The 18,923-nt window shown below is 34.2% G+C and overlaps 1 protein-coding gene across 1 annotated transcript in view; it reads left to right on the plus strand.

The window, feature by feature from the left end:
- LOC140714122 (fibrillin-1-like) overlaps positions 1–18,923 on the plus strand; it is a 410,633-nt gene that overhangs the window by 224,838 nt on the left and 166,872 nt on the right. The window contains exons 20-24 of the mRNA XM_073024910.1: positions 3,092–3,211; positions 4,051–4,188; positions 16,132–16,182; positions 16,764–16,889; positions 18,476–18,700. Coding sequence (XP_072881011.1) covers positions 3,092–3,211; positions 4,051–4,188; positions 16,132–16,182; positions 16,764–16,889; positions 18,476–18,700 — 660 coding nt within the window. The remainder of the gene's footprint in view (positions 1–3,091; positions 3,212–4,050; positions 4,189–16,131; positions 16,183–16,763; positions 16,890–18,475; positions 18,701–18,923) is intronic.

An 18,923-nucleotide genomic window follows, 5' to 3' on the forward strand; every position in this document is an offset into this window, starting at 1 on the left:
TGGCAGATTAGGAAACTTTTATCAACTAGCAGAATACAACTAAAAGAACAATAAGGAGAGAAAACATGGAATATGAAGTAAGCTAACCAATAAGAAAGAGGTGACCAAATGTTTATTCAGATATATAAAGAGTGGATATCAAACCATTGATCATGATTTATCCATTTCAGTCTCAACCCTATTCTCCTGCCTTCTCCCCATAACCCTTCATGCCCTGACTTATCAAGAATCTATCAACCTTATACTTAAAGCCATCCAATGACCTCCACAGTCATTCCTGGCAATGAATTCCACAGATTCACCACCCTCCTGCTAAAGAAATTCCTCCTAATCTCTGTTCTAAGTGGATGTCCCTCTATTCTGAGTTGTGTCCTTTGGCCTATACCCCCCCCCCCCCAACTATAGGATACATTCTCTACACATCCACTCTATCTAGACCTTTCAACATACAAAAGGTTTCAATGAGATTTCCCCACCCACCAACTCATTTCAATTCCAGCAAGTACAGGCCCAGAGCCATCTAACACTCCTCATATGATAAGCCTTTCATTCCTGGAATCATTTTCATAAAACTCCTTTGAACCCTGTCAGTGTCAGTACATTCTTTCTTAGATAAGAAGCCCAAAACTACTCACAATACTCTAAGTGAGGCCTCACCTGTGCCTTATAAAACCTTAATAACCTAACCTTACATCCTTGCTATTATATTCTAGTCCTCTTGAAATGAATGCTAACATTGCATTTGCGTTCCTCACCACCAGCTCAACCTGCAAGTTTACCTTTAAGGAATCCTGCACAAGGACTCCCAAGTCCCTCTGCACCTCAGATTTTTGAATTTTCTCCCTGTTCGAAAATAATCTTTGCTTTTACTCCTTCTGCCTAAGTGCATGACCATACACTTACAGATACTGTATTCCATCTGCCACTTTTTCCCATTCTCCTAATCTGTCTTAAATCCTCTGCAGCCTCCTGCTTCCTCAACACTATCTGCCCCTCCACCTATCTTTGTACCTTCTGCAAACTTGGTCTCAAAGCCATTCATTCCATCATCTAAATCATTGATTTTAACGTAAAATGAAGCGGTCCCAAAACTGGCTGCTGCAGAACACTACTGATCGCCGGCAATCAATCAGAAACCTTTTATTCCCACTGATTACCTCCTGCCGATTAACCAATGCTCCATCCATGCTAGTATCTTTACTGTAATACCATGGGCTCTTGTTTTGCCCAGCAGCCTAGTGCAGCACCTTGTCAAAGGCCTCCTGAAAATCCAGAGAAGGATGTGTCTTTAGAACAGAGATGAGGAGAAATTTCTTCAGCCAGAATGTGGTGAATCTGTGGAATTCAGTGCCACAGATGGCTGTGGAGACCAATTTATAGGCATTTGTTAGTCTTGACAGACCATTGGAAAGTTTCCAGGGCGCAGACCTGGGCAGGGTTGTATGGAAGACCGGCAGTTGCCCATGCTGCAAGTCTCCCCTCTCTACGCCACCGTTGCTGTCCAAGGGAAAGGCAAGGGCTGATACAGCTGGGCACTGGCATCGTCACAGAGCAATGTGTGGTTTTGCCTTGCTCAAGGACACAACACGCTGCCTTAGCTGAGGCTTGAACTAGCAAACTATAGATCATTAGACCAATGTCTTAATCGCTTGGCCACGCGCCAACGGTGGAGACCAAGTCATTGGGTATATTTAAAGCGGAGCTTGATAGACTCTTGATAAGTAAGGAGCATCAAAGGTATGGGGAGAATGCAGGGGAATGGGGTTGAGAGGGATAATAAATTAGCGATGATAGTGGAGCAGACTCGAATGGGTAAATGGCTTAATTCTGTTTCTATGTCTTATGGTCAATCACAATGTTTAAATGACATTTGGACAGATATATGAGAAGAAATTGTTTAAAGGAATATGAACCAAGCACTGTCAAATAGACTAGTTCAGGTGAACTGAAGGCATGGACAAACTGGGCTAGAAGGCCTATTCCCATGTTCTAAGAATCAAGGAGCCCTAGTAAATTGGCAGTCTAAACAAAAAACATTAATTGCTAGAAATACTCAGCAAATAAGCCATATGTGTGGGAATACAAACAGGTTCAATATCATGCATGTTCTGGAAGGGTCTGTGACCTGAAATAGTGATTCTGTGGTGCAGACCACTAAATATTTCCAGCATTTTTGTTTTGTTGTAGCCTTTAATGCTCAATCCATATGAACATTCAAATGCATACCATTACTTATTCATACCTCCTACTCTCATCAGTAGGAGAGTATTTCAGCTTTTCATTTTCAAATTCAAAATGAATTTCTTCATAATTCTTAAGTTCTAGTTATGCTTGCCAGGTCAGTTTATTTTAATTTGTAACTTTTTAATCCCATCCACAAAACATATTAACAGTCAAGAACTTGAATAAACATACCTGTTGCTTGAAGTCCACCAATACTTTCACTTTTTTAAACTTTTGCCACTTTGAACAGTGAGTAATCTATTTGATATATTTTCATTTTTGGCAATATGATGTGATGTGGAATTTATTGAAATATCTTCTGGTAGTCCATAGAGATCAAACACTGTCCAATCCACAATTTATCTCCCACAAAAAATAATTACTTGTATTCAGTAATAAAACCTTAAAAATAATTTTGAACAGATCCATGAATATCTTAATATAGGTTAAACATCACACAAATACAGCTGAAAGTTCTAAAGTACTTAAAAGAATGCTGGAATTTTGACTTTTTAAAAGTTAAAAATTGAGTTGTTATTGTTAATAGAGAATGTTTTAATTATTTTATTTTAAAAATTAAATAAACATTTTTTACGTGTTTCTCCATGATGAATAATGAAAGTCTGTGGTTCTAAGTGTCTTGCTATCCTGGATGATCTTTCGGATTTAAACTCATTAATGTGATGAAATTATATTATGATATTAGAATGTAAACATTTTAACATAATTCATTTGAATTCTGCAGATTAAACCCATTGTTAATATAACATTTGAAAGCATGATTTATATTAACATAGGATATTTTAAAGAAGTTTTGTACTGATTGTGCTTTACCATACAATAACTTGAATTTTTCTTCCCTCATCAGATATTAATGAATGTGAGACCAATCCCTGCATCAATGGAGATTGTAAGAATGTGCCTGGCAGTTATTCATGTCAGTGTTTCCAAGGAAGCACTCTTGATGCATCTAAAACTCGGTGTATTGGTATGTCCATGTATATATTTACTTTCTTAGAAAATACATGATCTCTTTTTAACATATTACTTAGGTATCCAAAATACAGGTGGCCCCCGTTTATCGAACGTTTGCTTTATGACAGCTCGCTGTTACGGAAGACCTACGTTAGTACCTGTTTTCACTAACCAAAGAAGATTTTCGCTTTTACGAAAAAAAGATGCCCGCTTTATACATGTTTACCCCAAGAAAGACTACCATGACCGTGAAGCCTTGTGCGGGTGGTTGTGTGCATGCATGTACGTGCCGATTTTTTTCCTCCAAATCAATTTTGGCTCGTTGTCTTCCCCATCCTGATAAGTGAAACTACACCGTACATACAATATTTCTACTTTATATAGGCTGCATATTTATAATATCATTCCTGCTTTTACTATATGTTCATGTTTTTTAGGTTTTATGTGTTATTTGGTATGATTTGGTAGCTTATTTTTGGGTCTGGCAACACTCAAAAATTTTTCCCATATAAATTAATGGTAATTGCTTCTTTGCTTTACGACATTTCAGCTTACAAACGGTTTCATAGGAACGCTCTACCTTTGGATAGCGGAGGAAACCTGTACCTTGGTCATAGAAGCACTTTAACCATTTTTGTTTTATAAAATCAATGTAGTTACGGGTAATTATGTGCTGTATGCAGAGGCTAATGGGGTGGTAGGCGAGGACAAGAGGAATCCTATCTCCTCAGCCTCCACCACTCCAGGGAAAACAAACTTTGGAAAACCTTCACATGTCAGTGGTTCTAGTTCATTGATCAAAAATAATTATTCTAATCCATATTTTCATGTAGAAATATACTTTTCCTGCAGAGACGGTTAAAGGGACTTGTTGGTTGCAACACATTGGAGGAAAGTGTGAAATAAATATTAATGGTGCCACACTAAAGTCACAGTGCTGCGCAACATTGGGTGCTGCTTGGGGAAGTCCTTGTGAACCTTGCAAAATAGGTAATCATGTTTCTGTAATTCTGTTAATATAGTTTCCACTGTATTGAAGTTGTTTATTTATATTTCACTGTGGTGTTAATAAGGTTACAGGATTCATGAGGTTTTTGGGAGTACATGCTTCAGTGCAATGCCGCATACATTACCTGACACTCTCATAATTCTAACAAGTATGGAATGGCTTCTGAACAATTACATCACACAAATGCTAGAAAAAAAGATAAGGTCACCAGAGTACAATAGAAAACCAATTGGTCAAATGCTTGTAATTTAATAAAACCTTAATAAATGTCCAAAAGAATGGAGAGAGCTAAAGTAGATTATTGAAATAGTTATGCTTTCAAGAGCTTTTTTTTCATATTATGTTTTCAGCTGTTCACATTTGTTTCACAAACTTATTGTAAATTTTGATTTTTAAGATTTCCAGAGGTATATGTGTATCATTAACATTTCTTGGCACTGCATTAAGCCTTTGGTTAGAATCTTACCAGTTTACAGGTTAAACTGTTCAGAGATTTGTCAATCCACCTTCAAGTTTGATTTCATCACCATTTCTATTTAAATTACCTGTTTTTTCCCTCTTATGGATCTGCATTATACTCCCGAAAGCTAGTTTTGAGTAAATTTTAGCAAGTGAGCACGTTTTTTTGTTTAATGCAAATACAGCTTTATTAATTGCACAATGAATTTAGTTTTGTGATTTTAAGCAAGCTAGAGTACCTTCGGGGACCGTCATGCAGTTCATTGAAATGTAGCATTTTAATTTTGATTTAAGTAAGTAGTGTTTGTGAAGAGGTTGTATTATTGGCAGATATTTAGTCATAAAGTTCAATAAATGTGGAGCCATTACATTATTACTATTAATTATGTTGTCAGCATCAGCTTCTCCGTGAGTGGCTGTTGATCATGATGTGTATTTACTACAGGCAAAAATAGAAGGGAATTGAAACAAAATCAATCTACTAACTTCCTGGTAAATTTAAAACAATTAAATGTTTTCAGGACAATACCATTTAAAACAGGTAATGTTTAGGAACCATTTGATTTGTCCATAAATATTTAATAGTATTGCTCTTTAGTTATGACAGCATAACTGTCAAAAAGTAATGTTTACTTTGTATTTTCCCTTAATATAAAATATATTTTTTTAATCTATAATTGAAATATTAAATTGAAACATATATTTCATCAAGTATAAGCAATCAATCTGAAAGTAATATGATATCTAGATATACACCAAGAACTTGTCATTATTCAACAAAGCACAATCTTTATCAAAATAAAGATTTGATTTTGGCAAATCTATATTTGGCAAGATTTGTTTTTTCTAAAAAATTAAGCAACTGAATCACATTAATATTATACTATAAAATAAAGCTGAGAAAGATTTACCTTCTCCATAGTTCTTCCCATGAATTTTCTGGTAAGCCTGTATTTAAGCAGAACTCATTTAAAACTTAAAGGTGTTTTTTTTTAAATTTTATTTAATTGCATTTTTAAATGATTACAAGTGTAGAAAAAAAAGTATGTGACCCTTCCCCCCTCCCCTTAATCCCTCCCCCCTAACTTCCCTATATAAAAAAAATTAAGAAAGAAAGAAAAGAAAGAAAGAAAGAGTGCCTGGTTGTTGGAAGGTCTCCACATGCTCCATGGAGTTCTTAATAACTTTAGTACCGGTATATATATTTATTTCTTTCCCCAAGTAACCATTAATTTTCTCTTCAGAGCACCTATATATTTAGTCCTGTCTTTTGTAAATAAGGGCCCCAGATTTTCAAAAATGTTTCATATTTATCTCTTAAGTTATAAGTAATTTTTTCTAATGGAATACAGCCATAGATTTCTTTTTTCCAACAATCTATACTTAAATATGTATCTGATTTCCAAGTAATTGCAATAGCCTTTTTGGCTACAGCCAGCGCAATTTTTATAAATTCTTTCTGATATTTATTAAGTTTGAGTTTCGGTTTTGTCCCTTCAATATCACCTAGTAAAAGTAATATTGGATTATGAGGAAGTTTTATTCCCGTAATTTGTTCCAATAAAAGTCTTAAATTTGTCCAAAAAGGTTGAATTTTAGAACAAGACCATGTAGAATGTAAAAATGTACCAGTTTCTTGTTTACATCGGAAACACTGATCAGATAAACTTGGATTTAATTTATTTATTTTTTGTGGTGTAATATATAATTGATGTAAAAAGTTATATTGCACTAATCTTAACCGAACATTTATTGTATTTGTCATACTATCAAGACACAGTCTTGACCAATTTGTTTCTTCAATTTTAATATTCAAATCACTTTCCCATTTTTGTCTTGACTTATGGACTCCTTGTTTAGTTGCCTGTTTTTGAATCAAATTATACATACAAGATATAAATTTTTTAATATTTCCTTTTTGAATTAAAATTTCTATTTCTTTAGATTTCGGCAATAACATTGTTTGACCTAGTTTTTCTCTTATATAAGCCCTTAATTGAAAGTAACAAAATAAAGTGTTATTTGATACTTTATATTTATTCTTTAATTGATCGAATGACATTAATATACCTCCTTCAAAACAATCTCCTATGTATTTAATCCCTTGTTGAAACCAATTATATAAAAGTTGATTGTCCATTGTAAAAGGAATAAGTCTATTTTGAATTAAAGATCTCTTTGCTAATAAAGATTTTTTTGTCTCATCATCAACACTTATCTTATTCCATAAATCAATCAAATGTTTTAATATAGGAGATTCTTTCTTTTCCCGTATCCATTTAGATTCCCATTTATATATAAAATCTTCTGGTACGTTTTCTCCTATTTTGTCTAGTTCTATTCTAATCCATGCCGGTTTATCTTTCTCAAAAAAAGATGCAATAAATCTAAGTTGATTTGCTTTATAATAATTCTTAAAATTTGGAAGTTGTAACCCTCCTAGATCAAATTTCCATGTCAATTTTTCCAACGATATTCTTGACATCTTACCTTTCCAGAGAAACTTCCTCACATATTTGTTTATCTCTTGAAAAAACTTCTGGGGTAATTGTATTGGTAATGATTGAAATAAATATTGTAATCTAGGGAATATATTCATTTTTATAGTATTTACTCTACCTACTAATGTTATTGGTAATGCCATCCATTTATCAAGATCCTCCTGAATTTTTTTCAAAAGTGGTAAATAGTTTAATTTATATAAGTTTTTTGTGTCATTGTCAATTCTTATACCTAAATATTTTATACCATTTGCCGGCCATCTAAATTGAGTTATTAATCGACATTGACTATAGTCTCCATTAGTAAGAGGTAAAATTTCGCTTTTGTCCCAATTTACTTTATAACCTGATATTTTCCCATATTCTTCTAGTCTATAAGATAATTTACCTAATGAATGTAATGGATCTGTTAAATAAAGTAGAACATCATCAGCAAATAAATTAATCTTATATTCTTCCTGATTAACTCTAAAACCCTTAATATCTGGGTCCATTCTAATTAATTCAGCTAATGGCTCTATTGCCAACACAAACAAAGCAGGTGATAATGGACAACCTTGCCTAGTTGATCTTGTTAACTGAAATGGTGTCGAAATTTGACCATTTGTCACTACTTTAGCTTTGGGATTAGTATTTAAGGTTTTAATCCATCTTATAAATGGTGTTCCTAATCCATATTTTTCCAATACCTTGAATAAAAAATCCCATTCCAATCTATCAAATGCTTTTTCTGCATCTAGAGCAACTGCCACACTCATTTCCTCCCTCTTTTGCGCTAAATGGATTATACTAATTAACCGGGTTACATTATCTGCCGATTGTCTATTTTTGATAAATCCTGTTTGATCCATATGCACTAATTTTGGTAAGCATTTAGATAATCTATTAGATAAGATTTTTGCTATTATTTTATAATCAGTATTTAATAAAGAAATAGGTCTATATGATGCTGGTTTTAAAAGGTCTCTATCTTTTTTTGGCAATACTATTAAAACAGCTGTTGAAAAAGATTCTGGAAGTCTATGCGTTCTTTCCGTTTGATGTATTAACTCCATAAAGGGAGAAATTAATAAATCTTTAAACTTTTTATAAAATTCAGGCGGAAAACCATCTTCTCCTGGGGATTTATTACTTTGAAGTGATCCTAGAGCTTCTTCAACTTCCTTCACTGTAAAAGGCATACCTAATCCCTTCTGTTCTTCCATATCTAATTTTGGAAGAGTTATTTGTGCTAAAAATCTTTCTATCTTAACATCATCGTTTTTTGATTCTGATTTATACAACTCAGAGTAAAAGTTCTTAAAAGCCTCATTAATTTCTAGAGGCTTATAAGTAACCTTATTCACTTTTGTTCGGATTGCATTTATTGTTTTGGAAACCTGATCTGTTTTTAACTGCCATGCAAGGACCTTATGTGATCTTTCACCTAGTTCATAATATCTCTGTTTAGTTCTCATAATTGCTTTTTCTGTTCGGTATGTCTGGAGTGTATTATATTTTAACTTCTTATTGATAAGTTGTCTTCGTTTTTCTTCTGTCATATTTCGGATTCTTTTTCTAATTTTATAATCTCTTTTTCCAATTGATCTATTTCTATCATATATTCCTTCTTAATTTTAGAAGTATAACTTATTATCTGACCTCTCAAATATGCCTTCATTGTTTCCCACAGTATGAATTTATCATCAACTGAATGTAAATTTGTATCTAAAAAGAACTGAATCTGTTTTTTCATAAAATCACAAAAATCCTGTCGTTTTAGTAAAATTGAGTTAAATCTCCATCTATAAATTGATTCCTCTTTATCTATCATAATCATTGTCATTATTAAAGGAGAGTGATCAGACAATATTCTTGCTTTATATTCCACATTTTTCACTCTATCTTGAATATTCGTTGATAATAAGAAAAAATCTATCCTTGAATATGTTTTATGTCTATTTGAATAAAATGAATAATCTCTTTCTTTTGGATTGATTCTTCTCCATATATCAATCAAATTTAGATCTTTCATCAATGATAGAGTTAGTTTTACTACTTTTGATTTTGTAGTAGCCTTTATTGATCTATCTAAAACTGGATCTAGACAAAAATTAAAATCTCCACCTATTAATATTTTATCATGTGCGTTAGCCAAATTCAAAAAGACCTCCTGTATAAATTTTACATCGTTTTCATTTGGTGCATAAATATTCATAAGTGTCCATAGTTCTGAAAAAATTTGACAATGTATAATTAAATATCTTCCTGCCGAGTCAATTAATACATTTTGTATTTTAATTGGTAAGTTTTTATTAACCAATATTGCAACTCCTCTCGCCTTTGAATTAAATGAAGCTGCAATAACATTTCCAACCCAGTCTCTTTTTAATTTCTGGTGTTCTATGTCCGTTAAATGAGTTTCTTGTAAGAAAGCTATGTCTATTTTCATTTTTTTAATATATGTTAAAATTCTTTTTCTTTTTACTGGTCCATTAAGCCCATTAACATTAAAACTTAAAAAATTCAATAAGTTAGTCATTATTTTTAATTATGTTACTCCAATCTATAATAATACCTAATCTTTCAACTTTCATGGTATCTTGGGAAATCCTTTTAGAAGTCTCCATGTTGCTATGTGTGTCCCCACCAATCATCCAGGCAAAAAAGTAAAAGAAAAATAGAGTATAAGGAAAAAAACAAAATACCCCCCTACTAATGTTGTGAAAGAAAAAAAACACAACATTACCCCCCTCTGTTGTACGGGTCATGGCAATCGCCATGATTACACACGTGGATCCCGTAGTAACCGATTCAAAGCTCCCCATCCCCCCCGCAACGTAAAAAGTGTATATATAAGAAAAGGAAAAAAAAACATATTCTTCTCAATTAACATTTCTAAAATTTTACTTTTCTCCCTTGTATCGTCCTTAAATGTCCATCAATTCCATTCGCTGTCTCTGTCTTCGTCTTTAACCATTACATTTATAAGTCTCTACGTTTAATTAGCGAATAGATGGAAGTTTTTGTGCGAACACCTCCGCGTCTCGATAATCGGAAAAAAATTTTTTTCCCTCTTCCAGAAAAACTATCAGTGTTGCTGGGTGGCGCATTAAAAATTTATAACCTTTTTCCCATAAGACTTTTTTTGCTGAATTAAATTCTTTCTTTCTCTTCAAAAGGTTATAACTTATATCAGGATAAAAAAGAACTGGTTTCTCTGCTATCATCAATGGACCCTTTCTTCTTTTGGCACCTTGGGCAGCCGCCCTCAAAATCTTTTCTTTATCCTGGTATCTTAAACATCTTATCAAAATTGATCGCGGATTTTGTTCATCTTGAGATCTTGGTCTTAAAGCTCTGTGCGCCCTTTCAATCTCAATTGAAATTTCTTCCCCCATTTCCAATTTTTCAGGAATCCATTTTTGAAAAAATTTTATTGGGTCTTCTCCTTCAATACCTTCTTTAAGTCCAACAATTTTAATATTGTTGCGTCTACTAAAATTTTCAAGTTTATCAATTTTTTCCACGAGTTGTTTTCTTTCTGATGTCCAGGCAATATTATCTACTTCCATTTCCTTCATTCTTCCATCCATGTCTTCCATTTTTTCCATTTTTTCTTGTTTCTTTGTCATATTATCAAACATAGCCTCCATACTCATTATTTTTTCTTTCATTACTTTTTGGTTACTTATAATTACTTTTAATGCATTTAATTTATGCAATATTTGCCTCAAAGTCTTTTGTATATTTTCAAAGGAATTCTCATCTCCGTCTTCACCTGATTTTTCCAGAGAGTCTGATTCTCTCTCAGAGTCGCTGTCACTTTCAGTTGAAGTCGCTGTTGGGATTTGTAGTTTTTGTTGTTCTCGTTTGCGCATGCTCGCTCCTTTACGCTTGCGCAGTTCTCGTTGATCTTTTCCTTTCGAAATGGCCGATGTTGCTGCAGTTTCCTGTTCCATTTCGCCAGTAGCTTGTTGTACCTGAGTCCGCGGTTCTTCGGTAGAAGTAGGCCTTGATTCTTTTCGAACTTGAGCTGTCTTCGCGGTAGTATTTTTCTTTGTCCTCTGTCTATGAGGCATAGCTTAAAACAATCCAGAGTAATTTATAAGTAACCTTATGAAAGCATTGGCTAATTTTTCTTCATTTAAGCATTGATTTATTGATTTTTTACGGGAGGGCTGGGTTCCAGCGTCTCGATCCTACGTCATCACGTGACGTCCCCCAAACTTAAAGGTTTTCACTCAGTGACAACTTAAGGGGTAGAGATTGAATAATGCAAAAATATACAATTACAATTAAATTGAAATAATAAAATCAAACATAATTTCATTGAGAATAAAGCATCCAGTCTTAATAATATGTTGTTTAGATATATTAAATATAATTGTGTTCAGTGTTCATGGCTGAATGCCATAATGATTTGTGAGATATTAACTGCTGAATCAATGTACTTGTTTGTGAGAAGGGTTATTACTATTAAAGGGGTTATTACTATTTAAAATATGAAGTGCATACACAAAAAAGCTTATCAAGTTCCTTTAGACACTCATACATCTGTTTCTGCCAAAGCTCTATGTGGCAGTTGATGATCAATAGTCACCTCACAATGAAATAATTCATGCACTCTTCCGCTCATCTTCCACTCTTCAAAGCTGGAGTGGAAGTAGCTCATTGTCAACTCTGAAAAAATGCTTGAGAAGTAAATAAAATGTTGAAACACAAAATATAAACTGCATATTATAAAAACCAGTTCAACATTCAAGATTTGAAATTCCAGATTGTTCAATGTTGTTTTCAGTACACAAGTGTAAAGGAGAACAAAATAATTGTTAGTCCAGATCCGATGCAACATATAAAAACACACTAAGATAAAGAACACAATACAGGTTGAGCACCCCTTATTTGAAATGCTTGGGGCTGAAAGTTATTTGGGTTTCTGTTTTTTTTGGTATATTGGAATATTTGCATCTATATAATGTGATAGCTTGGGAATGGGACCCGGTCTAAACACAAAATCCATTTACGTTACATATACAGCTTATGCGTATACCCTGATGATAGTTTTATATAATGTTTTTAATAATTTTGTGCATGAAACAATAATGTGTACATTGAACCATCACAAAGCTATCACTACCTTGGCTGCCCAGGTGGACAGTCAGTAGCTGTTCAGCATCACCATCATTCCTGACTCTAAATTTACATGCTACTGGTAAGCAGTCCTTGTCTTAGACTTCCTCGCCTAAATGTACTGATGCAGCCGTTCAACATGTTAGATTTTCATCAGCCACATTCTTGGCAAACAGATCAATGAATTTCTTCATGGTCATTAGACACTTTATCACCACAAGTCTTTAAAATTATAATGCCTTGTCTTTTCTTAAGTTTCTGCAACCAGGCTACTGAATATTCACAATTACCTTCAATTTTCAGTTTGTCATGGTAGATCTTTGCTTATCTTACGATCAGCATACCATTAAGCAGCATATATTTTCTCCATGCGGATCTATCTACTCTTTCAATACGTGATTCAGATCTTAATTTTGCACTCTATGGAGTGTTTTTCTTTTTTTTAATTAACTTCTATTCATTACATATGTGAGGTCACTTTTCAGAACAGTCTGTGGTACACAGAGACCTGTGCATCACCTGGGAACTTACCCATCACCTTGTAGAATTTTCTATTTGTGATGTCATTTCAGTGCTCAAATAAATTTCAGATTTTGGTGGTCTTTAGATTTTGGAATTTTGGATAAGGGGTACTCAACCTTTAATTTAAAAAATGACAAATATAGATACATTACATAACTTAAATGGGTGATTCTTCAATTGGGGCACTTTGACTATTTGACATTCTAAAAAATAAAATTACTTTGAGCTCTGTTTGTTTATGTTATAACCCTTATTTTAGGCTCTGGAATGAATACCAGAGCTTGGCATGATCAACCATTAAGAGAACTTTTATATTTTAAGGTGCTTCTACAAAGTTTTCATGGATGAGTGTTATTACCATCACACCATCAAATTACTGAATTGAATTTAAAACTAATTTCAAAGTTAATCCTGCAAATAAAAACCATGCCTTTAATAAATTTGTTTTAACTCATTTTAAGTACATTCAGCATATATTTTTTAAGCTTGTCAATATTTTCCTTGGCTAAACAATGAAACATTTGTTTACTGATTAGACTATTGGAATTTTAACCTTTTTTAACAGAATGCTGATTTTGGCAACAAAACACTTGACTCCAGCAAATGAGTTCCAATCAATATTACTAAACACAACTTGAATTCCGATCAAAATGTGCACTGTGATGGTAATGACAACATACTTTTGACATTGACAAACAATGGTTTTATTTTAACATTAACTCTGACAAAACATCTGTCCAACTAGAAGAGTCAACAATTACAATTAAAAACACATCCTAACAGTTTGCACTATTTCTCAAAATTCTGTAAGAGATCACAGTTTTTAAGGCAGGCATTGTGAAAAAATATCCACATGAAACATGAGCATAGGCAGCCCAGCTAAACTAGGCATTGTCTAGTCTTGTTTAAAAAAGTTTTAAAAAATCTTACAAAAAAACAGCTTACAAAACATCTGCCTAACCCTCCCCAACTCTGGAACAAGCAGCAATTCAAATTTAAAATGAATTATAGAGATCATTATTTTTCAACTGTACATAAGAGAAACATCTTTTTAACACTGACAAAGCATTTGCTTTACCCACCGCACACTTTTTATTTATCAGTAAGACTTATGAATCATTTACAGAAATCTCAACTCTGAAAAAAGCAACATTTGAAATTTAAAGCACCTTCTTATAGTCTCCATTAGTGCATAGGTGAAGACTCAGGAAGATGGAGGTCATTGTGTTCTTGTTGCTGGCCTGCTGGAGACTCTGGCAGGGTATTCTCTGCTCTAAAACATTGTACTGCCTGTCTTTTCTTATCAGCGGCCCATTTGATTAACTCTCTACTGTCAGCTCTTCAGTCTTTGTTTATGCTTTGGTAATTTTGAGGTGATCTTAAGTTTTCCTGTCTCCCTTTTTTTGTATCTCTTTCTCTTTCAAGGTACTGCTGATATTTCACAGGGTCTTTAATTGTGTGTCTCTATTTTTTTGATCGGTTTGCTGATGATTTTGGGGCCATCTTGACAGCTTCACCGCCAGTTGTGTGATGGTAATGGCATTTCTCACTTCTTAAAGAAAAAGTTGGCTAAGTCTTGCACTTGCCAACTCAACTGGATAGCTAGCTTGTAAATGTAATTTAAATATACAGAAATAAAGTGATTTATTTCTCCATTAAAGCACACAAATAGTAACTCATCTGGTAATGACACATAATAAATATACTCTCAGGTTAGGAGGTATAAATCTTTAAATTATTCACATTTCTGGACATCAAGATGTCAGTCTTCTGCCATGACAGCCACATGCTCCCGCCACTTTTCATTTCCATGGCAACCACATTGTTGTGTGTTAATAATGTCAGAAGTGTTGGGGACAGCAGGTCTTTATCATAAAAATGTACAAATTGTATTTTAAAAAAACCCATGAACTTGACATTTGTTTTAACAGTTCTTATGAGAAAATACAAACTAAAAATTTCATGAATCTAATACTTATTATTACTTTATTTTGAATACAAAGTTACAAAGTCTGGGTAGGGGATAAGCCCAAAATAGTGAAATTCTGGAACATTAAGATTTTTAATTTACTTAAAAATTAAGAAAGCATTATTTATGAAGCATACTGAAAAAAGTTTAGAGTTACTATTAAACTTTTAAAACTAGTTCTTTGTAAAAACTTTTTTTCTTTAATATCTACCCCAAGGACAGAAAAGTTATGCAAATTGAAGAATCACCCATGTACATAGATTAACTATTTAGTATGTACATTAAGTGACGCCAGGTACAGGGCTGTCTATATGTAAGGTGACTCTGACAGAAAATGATAAAGTAATGGTGGGGGAGGGGCTAGTGGGTGGAGGTGTTGATCAGCCCTACTGCTTAGGGAACAGTTTTTGAGTCTGGTGGTCCTGGTGTGGTTGCTACATAGCCTCCTCCCTAATTAGAGTGAGACAGACCATCTACGAGCAGGTTGGGTGGAATCCTTCATGATAGTGCTGGCCTTTTTCCAGCACTTTTCTGTATACATTTCCTTGATGACAGATAGGCTGGTGCCAGTGATGCATTGGGCAGATTTGACTCCTTATTGTAAAACCTTCCTGTCCACCACAGTACAATTACCATACCATACAGTGATGCAGAGTGGCCAGCTAGTAGCATAGTGGCAAAGGCTCCCAAGTTCGAATCCAGCCGGCCCCAAAAACCTGGAGAGGGATGGGCTCAGCCAGGTTTCAAATGTCCAAGTCATGCCGTATGATGAGCAATCACCAAAAAGATTGGTGTAAAAAGCTTGTCATGATGGTGCCCCAACAACTCCACCAGGAGTTAAGGGTGCACGCACACACACACAGTGATGCAGAGTGTTAGGGCGCTCTCTGCTGTGCGTCTCTAGAAAGTCATGAGTATTGATGTGTACAGTCCAGCTCTCTTCAGCCTCCTCAGAAACTGGAGACTTTGGTAAACTTTCTTGATTGGATAGGATGTGTTCTGTGACCAAGAGAAGATGTATGTTATGTACACTCCCAGGAAGTTTAAAACTGCTCGTGATTTCCACTGCTGTGTTGTTGATGTAAAAAGGAATGAGTAGTACGAGTTCTCCTGAAGTCAATAACCATTTCTTTGTCTTTTTGACATTGAGGAAGAGGTTATTTGCCCGGCACCAGGCCTCAAGTTCTTCCACCTCCAACCTCCCCTGTGTAGGCTGTCTCATTATTGTTGACATCTTTGCATCTTTTTTAAACTCCTTCCTACTCAAAGGACAATAGTTTTGTATAATTTAACATAGTTACACATATTATAACTTACTTATGTTGTTTTTAAAAACTTCTTATAGTTTTGTTTTATTTTAGACAGTGTCTGCCCTAAAGGATTTACAAGAGTTAATGGGACAATCTGTGAAGGTATTTAAACTGTTCCTGTATTCTGTTTGTATCTTTGTCCACTAACACAAATGCTGGAACATGATATATATTTTTTTCTAACAACAAATGACTGTAAAATCTAGGGGAATTTGAATAAGTACATAAAATATAAATGGCTCAAAAGATGAAAATTAATATGTGGATGATGGTATTCATTTATAGAAATACTCAAAGATGTAAATAATTTAACTTTTCATATGACATGACTTTTATCCAGAATCCAAGCCTGTTTGTGATTAGACTCAGGAAATGGCAAAACGCCATGCATTTTACACATTTCAAGAACATAGACCATTTTAACGATAAACTCATTGGCTTAAAGAGGAAATCGTTCCATTGTAATTGGCTTCGTAAATAGACATTGTGTATGAGTTTACACATTTGAGATCACCTTTACAAATGTATATTTAATTTTTTTGTCCAGTTAGTTCAGAATAATACTTATTTTATTAATTTACATAATAAAATTAGATAAATGTTCTGTGTTAATATGTCTGCTTGTAACTTTTGAAACAGTAACATTTTTAATCATAGTTATTTTATTTTATAATTCCTTTTAGATGTCAATGAATGTGTAGTATTCCCTGGGGTATGCACTAATGCTGATTGTGTGAATACACCTGGATCATTTAAGTGCGTCTGTTCTCATGGTATGTCTCTGGACAGCAGTGGAAGGACTTGTATTGGTAAGTATAAAACAGACTTTTAACCAAAATGTATAGATACCTCAGCCATATTGAGCAAACTCTTGGCTGCCCATCAAGCAAAGTATTTGGAGTCTACTGTGATGAACTTTTTCTACTTATTTGCTTCCTATCTCAATCTTTTGGAACACCATGGTCACAGCAGATTATCTACACAGTGCTTTTGCCACACATTATTTTCCTCACATTTCAATTACTGTAAAACAGTTATTTCAATGTTATCAAGTGATAACTATTCATAGTTTATTATATTGAGAGCTGTGACACTTTATATGATTGCTATTAAATTGCTAAAAAGTGTTTTTGTGAAATGAAAGCAAGGTTTATGGTTAGGTTCAAGAAACATCATCTTTTCTTTCCTATTTGATTGCTCCATGTGCAGTCTAGCACAGGTGTGTAACTGAAAACCTAAATTAAAAGGTCATTTTTATCTCCAGCTACTGGGTATGTCTGAGCAAGGCAAGGAAATTTGTACACTTCTTTTCTACCCCAGGATAGTGAAGCAGCTGTGAAGATCATGACAATTTTAAAATGAATAACTCTAACTCAAATGAGATCTAGGTTGCTATTTCAATCTGAAAGCCAAGCATCAGAGCAATAATAATCCACCCAATTGGCAAATTGATCGGGGTAAAGATAAGATAATTCATCAACATTTTAGTTCACCTGCAGACTAGGAGAAGCAAAAGAGATCCTTAACCATATAACAATTACAGCATGGAAACAGGCCATCTCGGCCCTTCTAGTCCATGCTGAACGCTTACTCTCACCTAGTCCCACTGACCCGCACTCAGCCCATAACCCTCCATTCCTTTCCTGTCCATATACCTGTCCAATTTTACTTTAAATGACAATACCGAAGCTGCCTCTACCACTTCTACTGGAAGCTTGTTCCACACAGCTATCATTCTCTGAGTAAAGAAATTCCCCCTTGTGTTACCCTTAAACTTTTGCCCCCTAACTCTCAAATCATGTCCTCTTGTTTGAATCTCCCCTACTCTCAATGGAAAAAGCCTATCCACGTCAACTCTATCTATCCCCCTCATAATTTTAAATAGCTCTATCAAGTCCCCCCTCAACCTTCTACGCTCCAAAGAATAAAGACCTAACTTGTTCAGCCTTTCCCTGTAACTTAGGTGCTGAAACCCAGGTAACATTCTAGTAAATCTTCTCTGTACTCTCTCTATTTTGTTGACATCTTTCCTATAATTCAGTGACCAGAACTGTACACAATACTCCAGATTTGGCCTTACCAATGTCTTGTACAATTTTAACATTACATCCCAACTCATATACTCAATGCTCTGATTTATAAAGGCCAGCATACCAAAAGCTTTCTTCACCACCCTATCCACATGAGATTCCACCTTCAGGGAACTATACACCATTATTCCTAGATCACTCTGCTCTACTCACAACAAAATCTTGGGACTTTCTTGTCCCAGATGAGCATGACCTGTATCTTGTTTATTATTACAGGAAAAATATTATTAAAATTTAGTATGTTACTGTACTGTTTTATTTATTTCTATGGCTAAGGTAACAATTTTGTATTTTGCTTTGGGCAGATATTCGTTTGGAACACTGCTATTTAAAATATGATGAGGATGAATGCACGAATCGCATGCCTGGACGATTTCGCATGGATACTTGCTGCTGTTCTGTTGGTGCTGCTTGGGGGCCAGATTGTGAAAAATGTCCTGAGAAAGGAACAAGTCTCTACGAAGCACTTTGTCCACGAGGACCTGGAATTTTCAGCAGAGAAGGACCTGATGGGAAACCCTTTTTTAAAGGTAAATATTACATTAAACATATAACAGCACAAAGTTTATAATAATTTTGCTTGCTACACAAATTTTCTTAGGTATACATTTGAGAGTCATCGAGAAATACATCACAGAAATAGACCTTCAGCCCATTGAGTCTACACTGACCATTAAACCACATATTTTACACTAATCCTACATGTAAGTGTTGTGTAGATTCTCAGGCAGTTTAAGAAATAAATGACAAAAT

This window comes from Hemitrygon akajei, chromosome 21, assembly GCF_048418815.1.
Source record: "Hemitrygon akajei chromosome 21, sHemAka1.3, whole genome shotgun sequence".
Lineage (NCBI taxonomy): Eukaryota > Metazoa > Chordata > Chondrichthyes > Myliobatiformes > Dasyatidae > Hemitrygon > Hemitrygon akajei.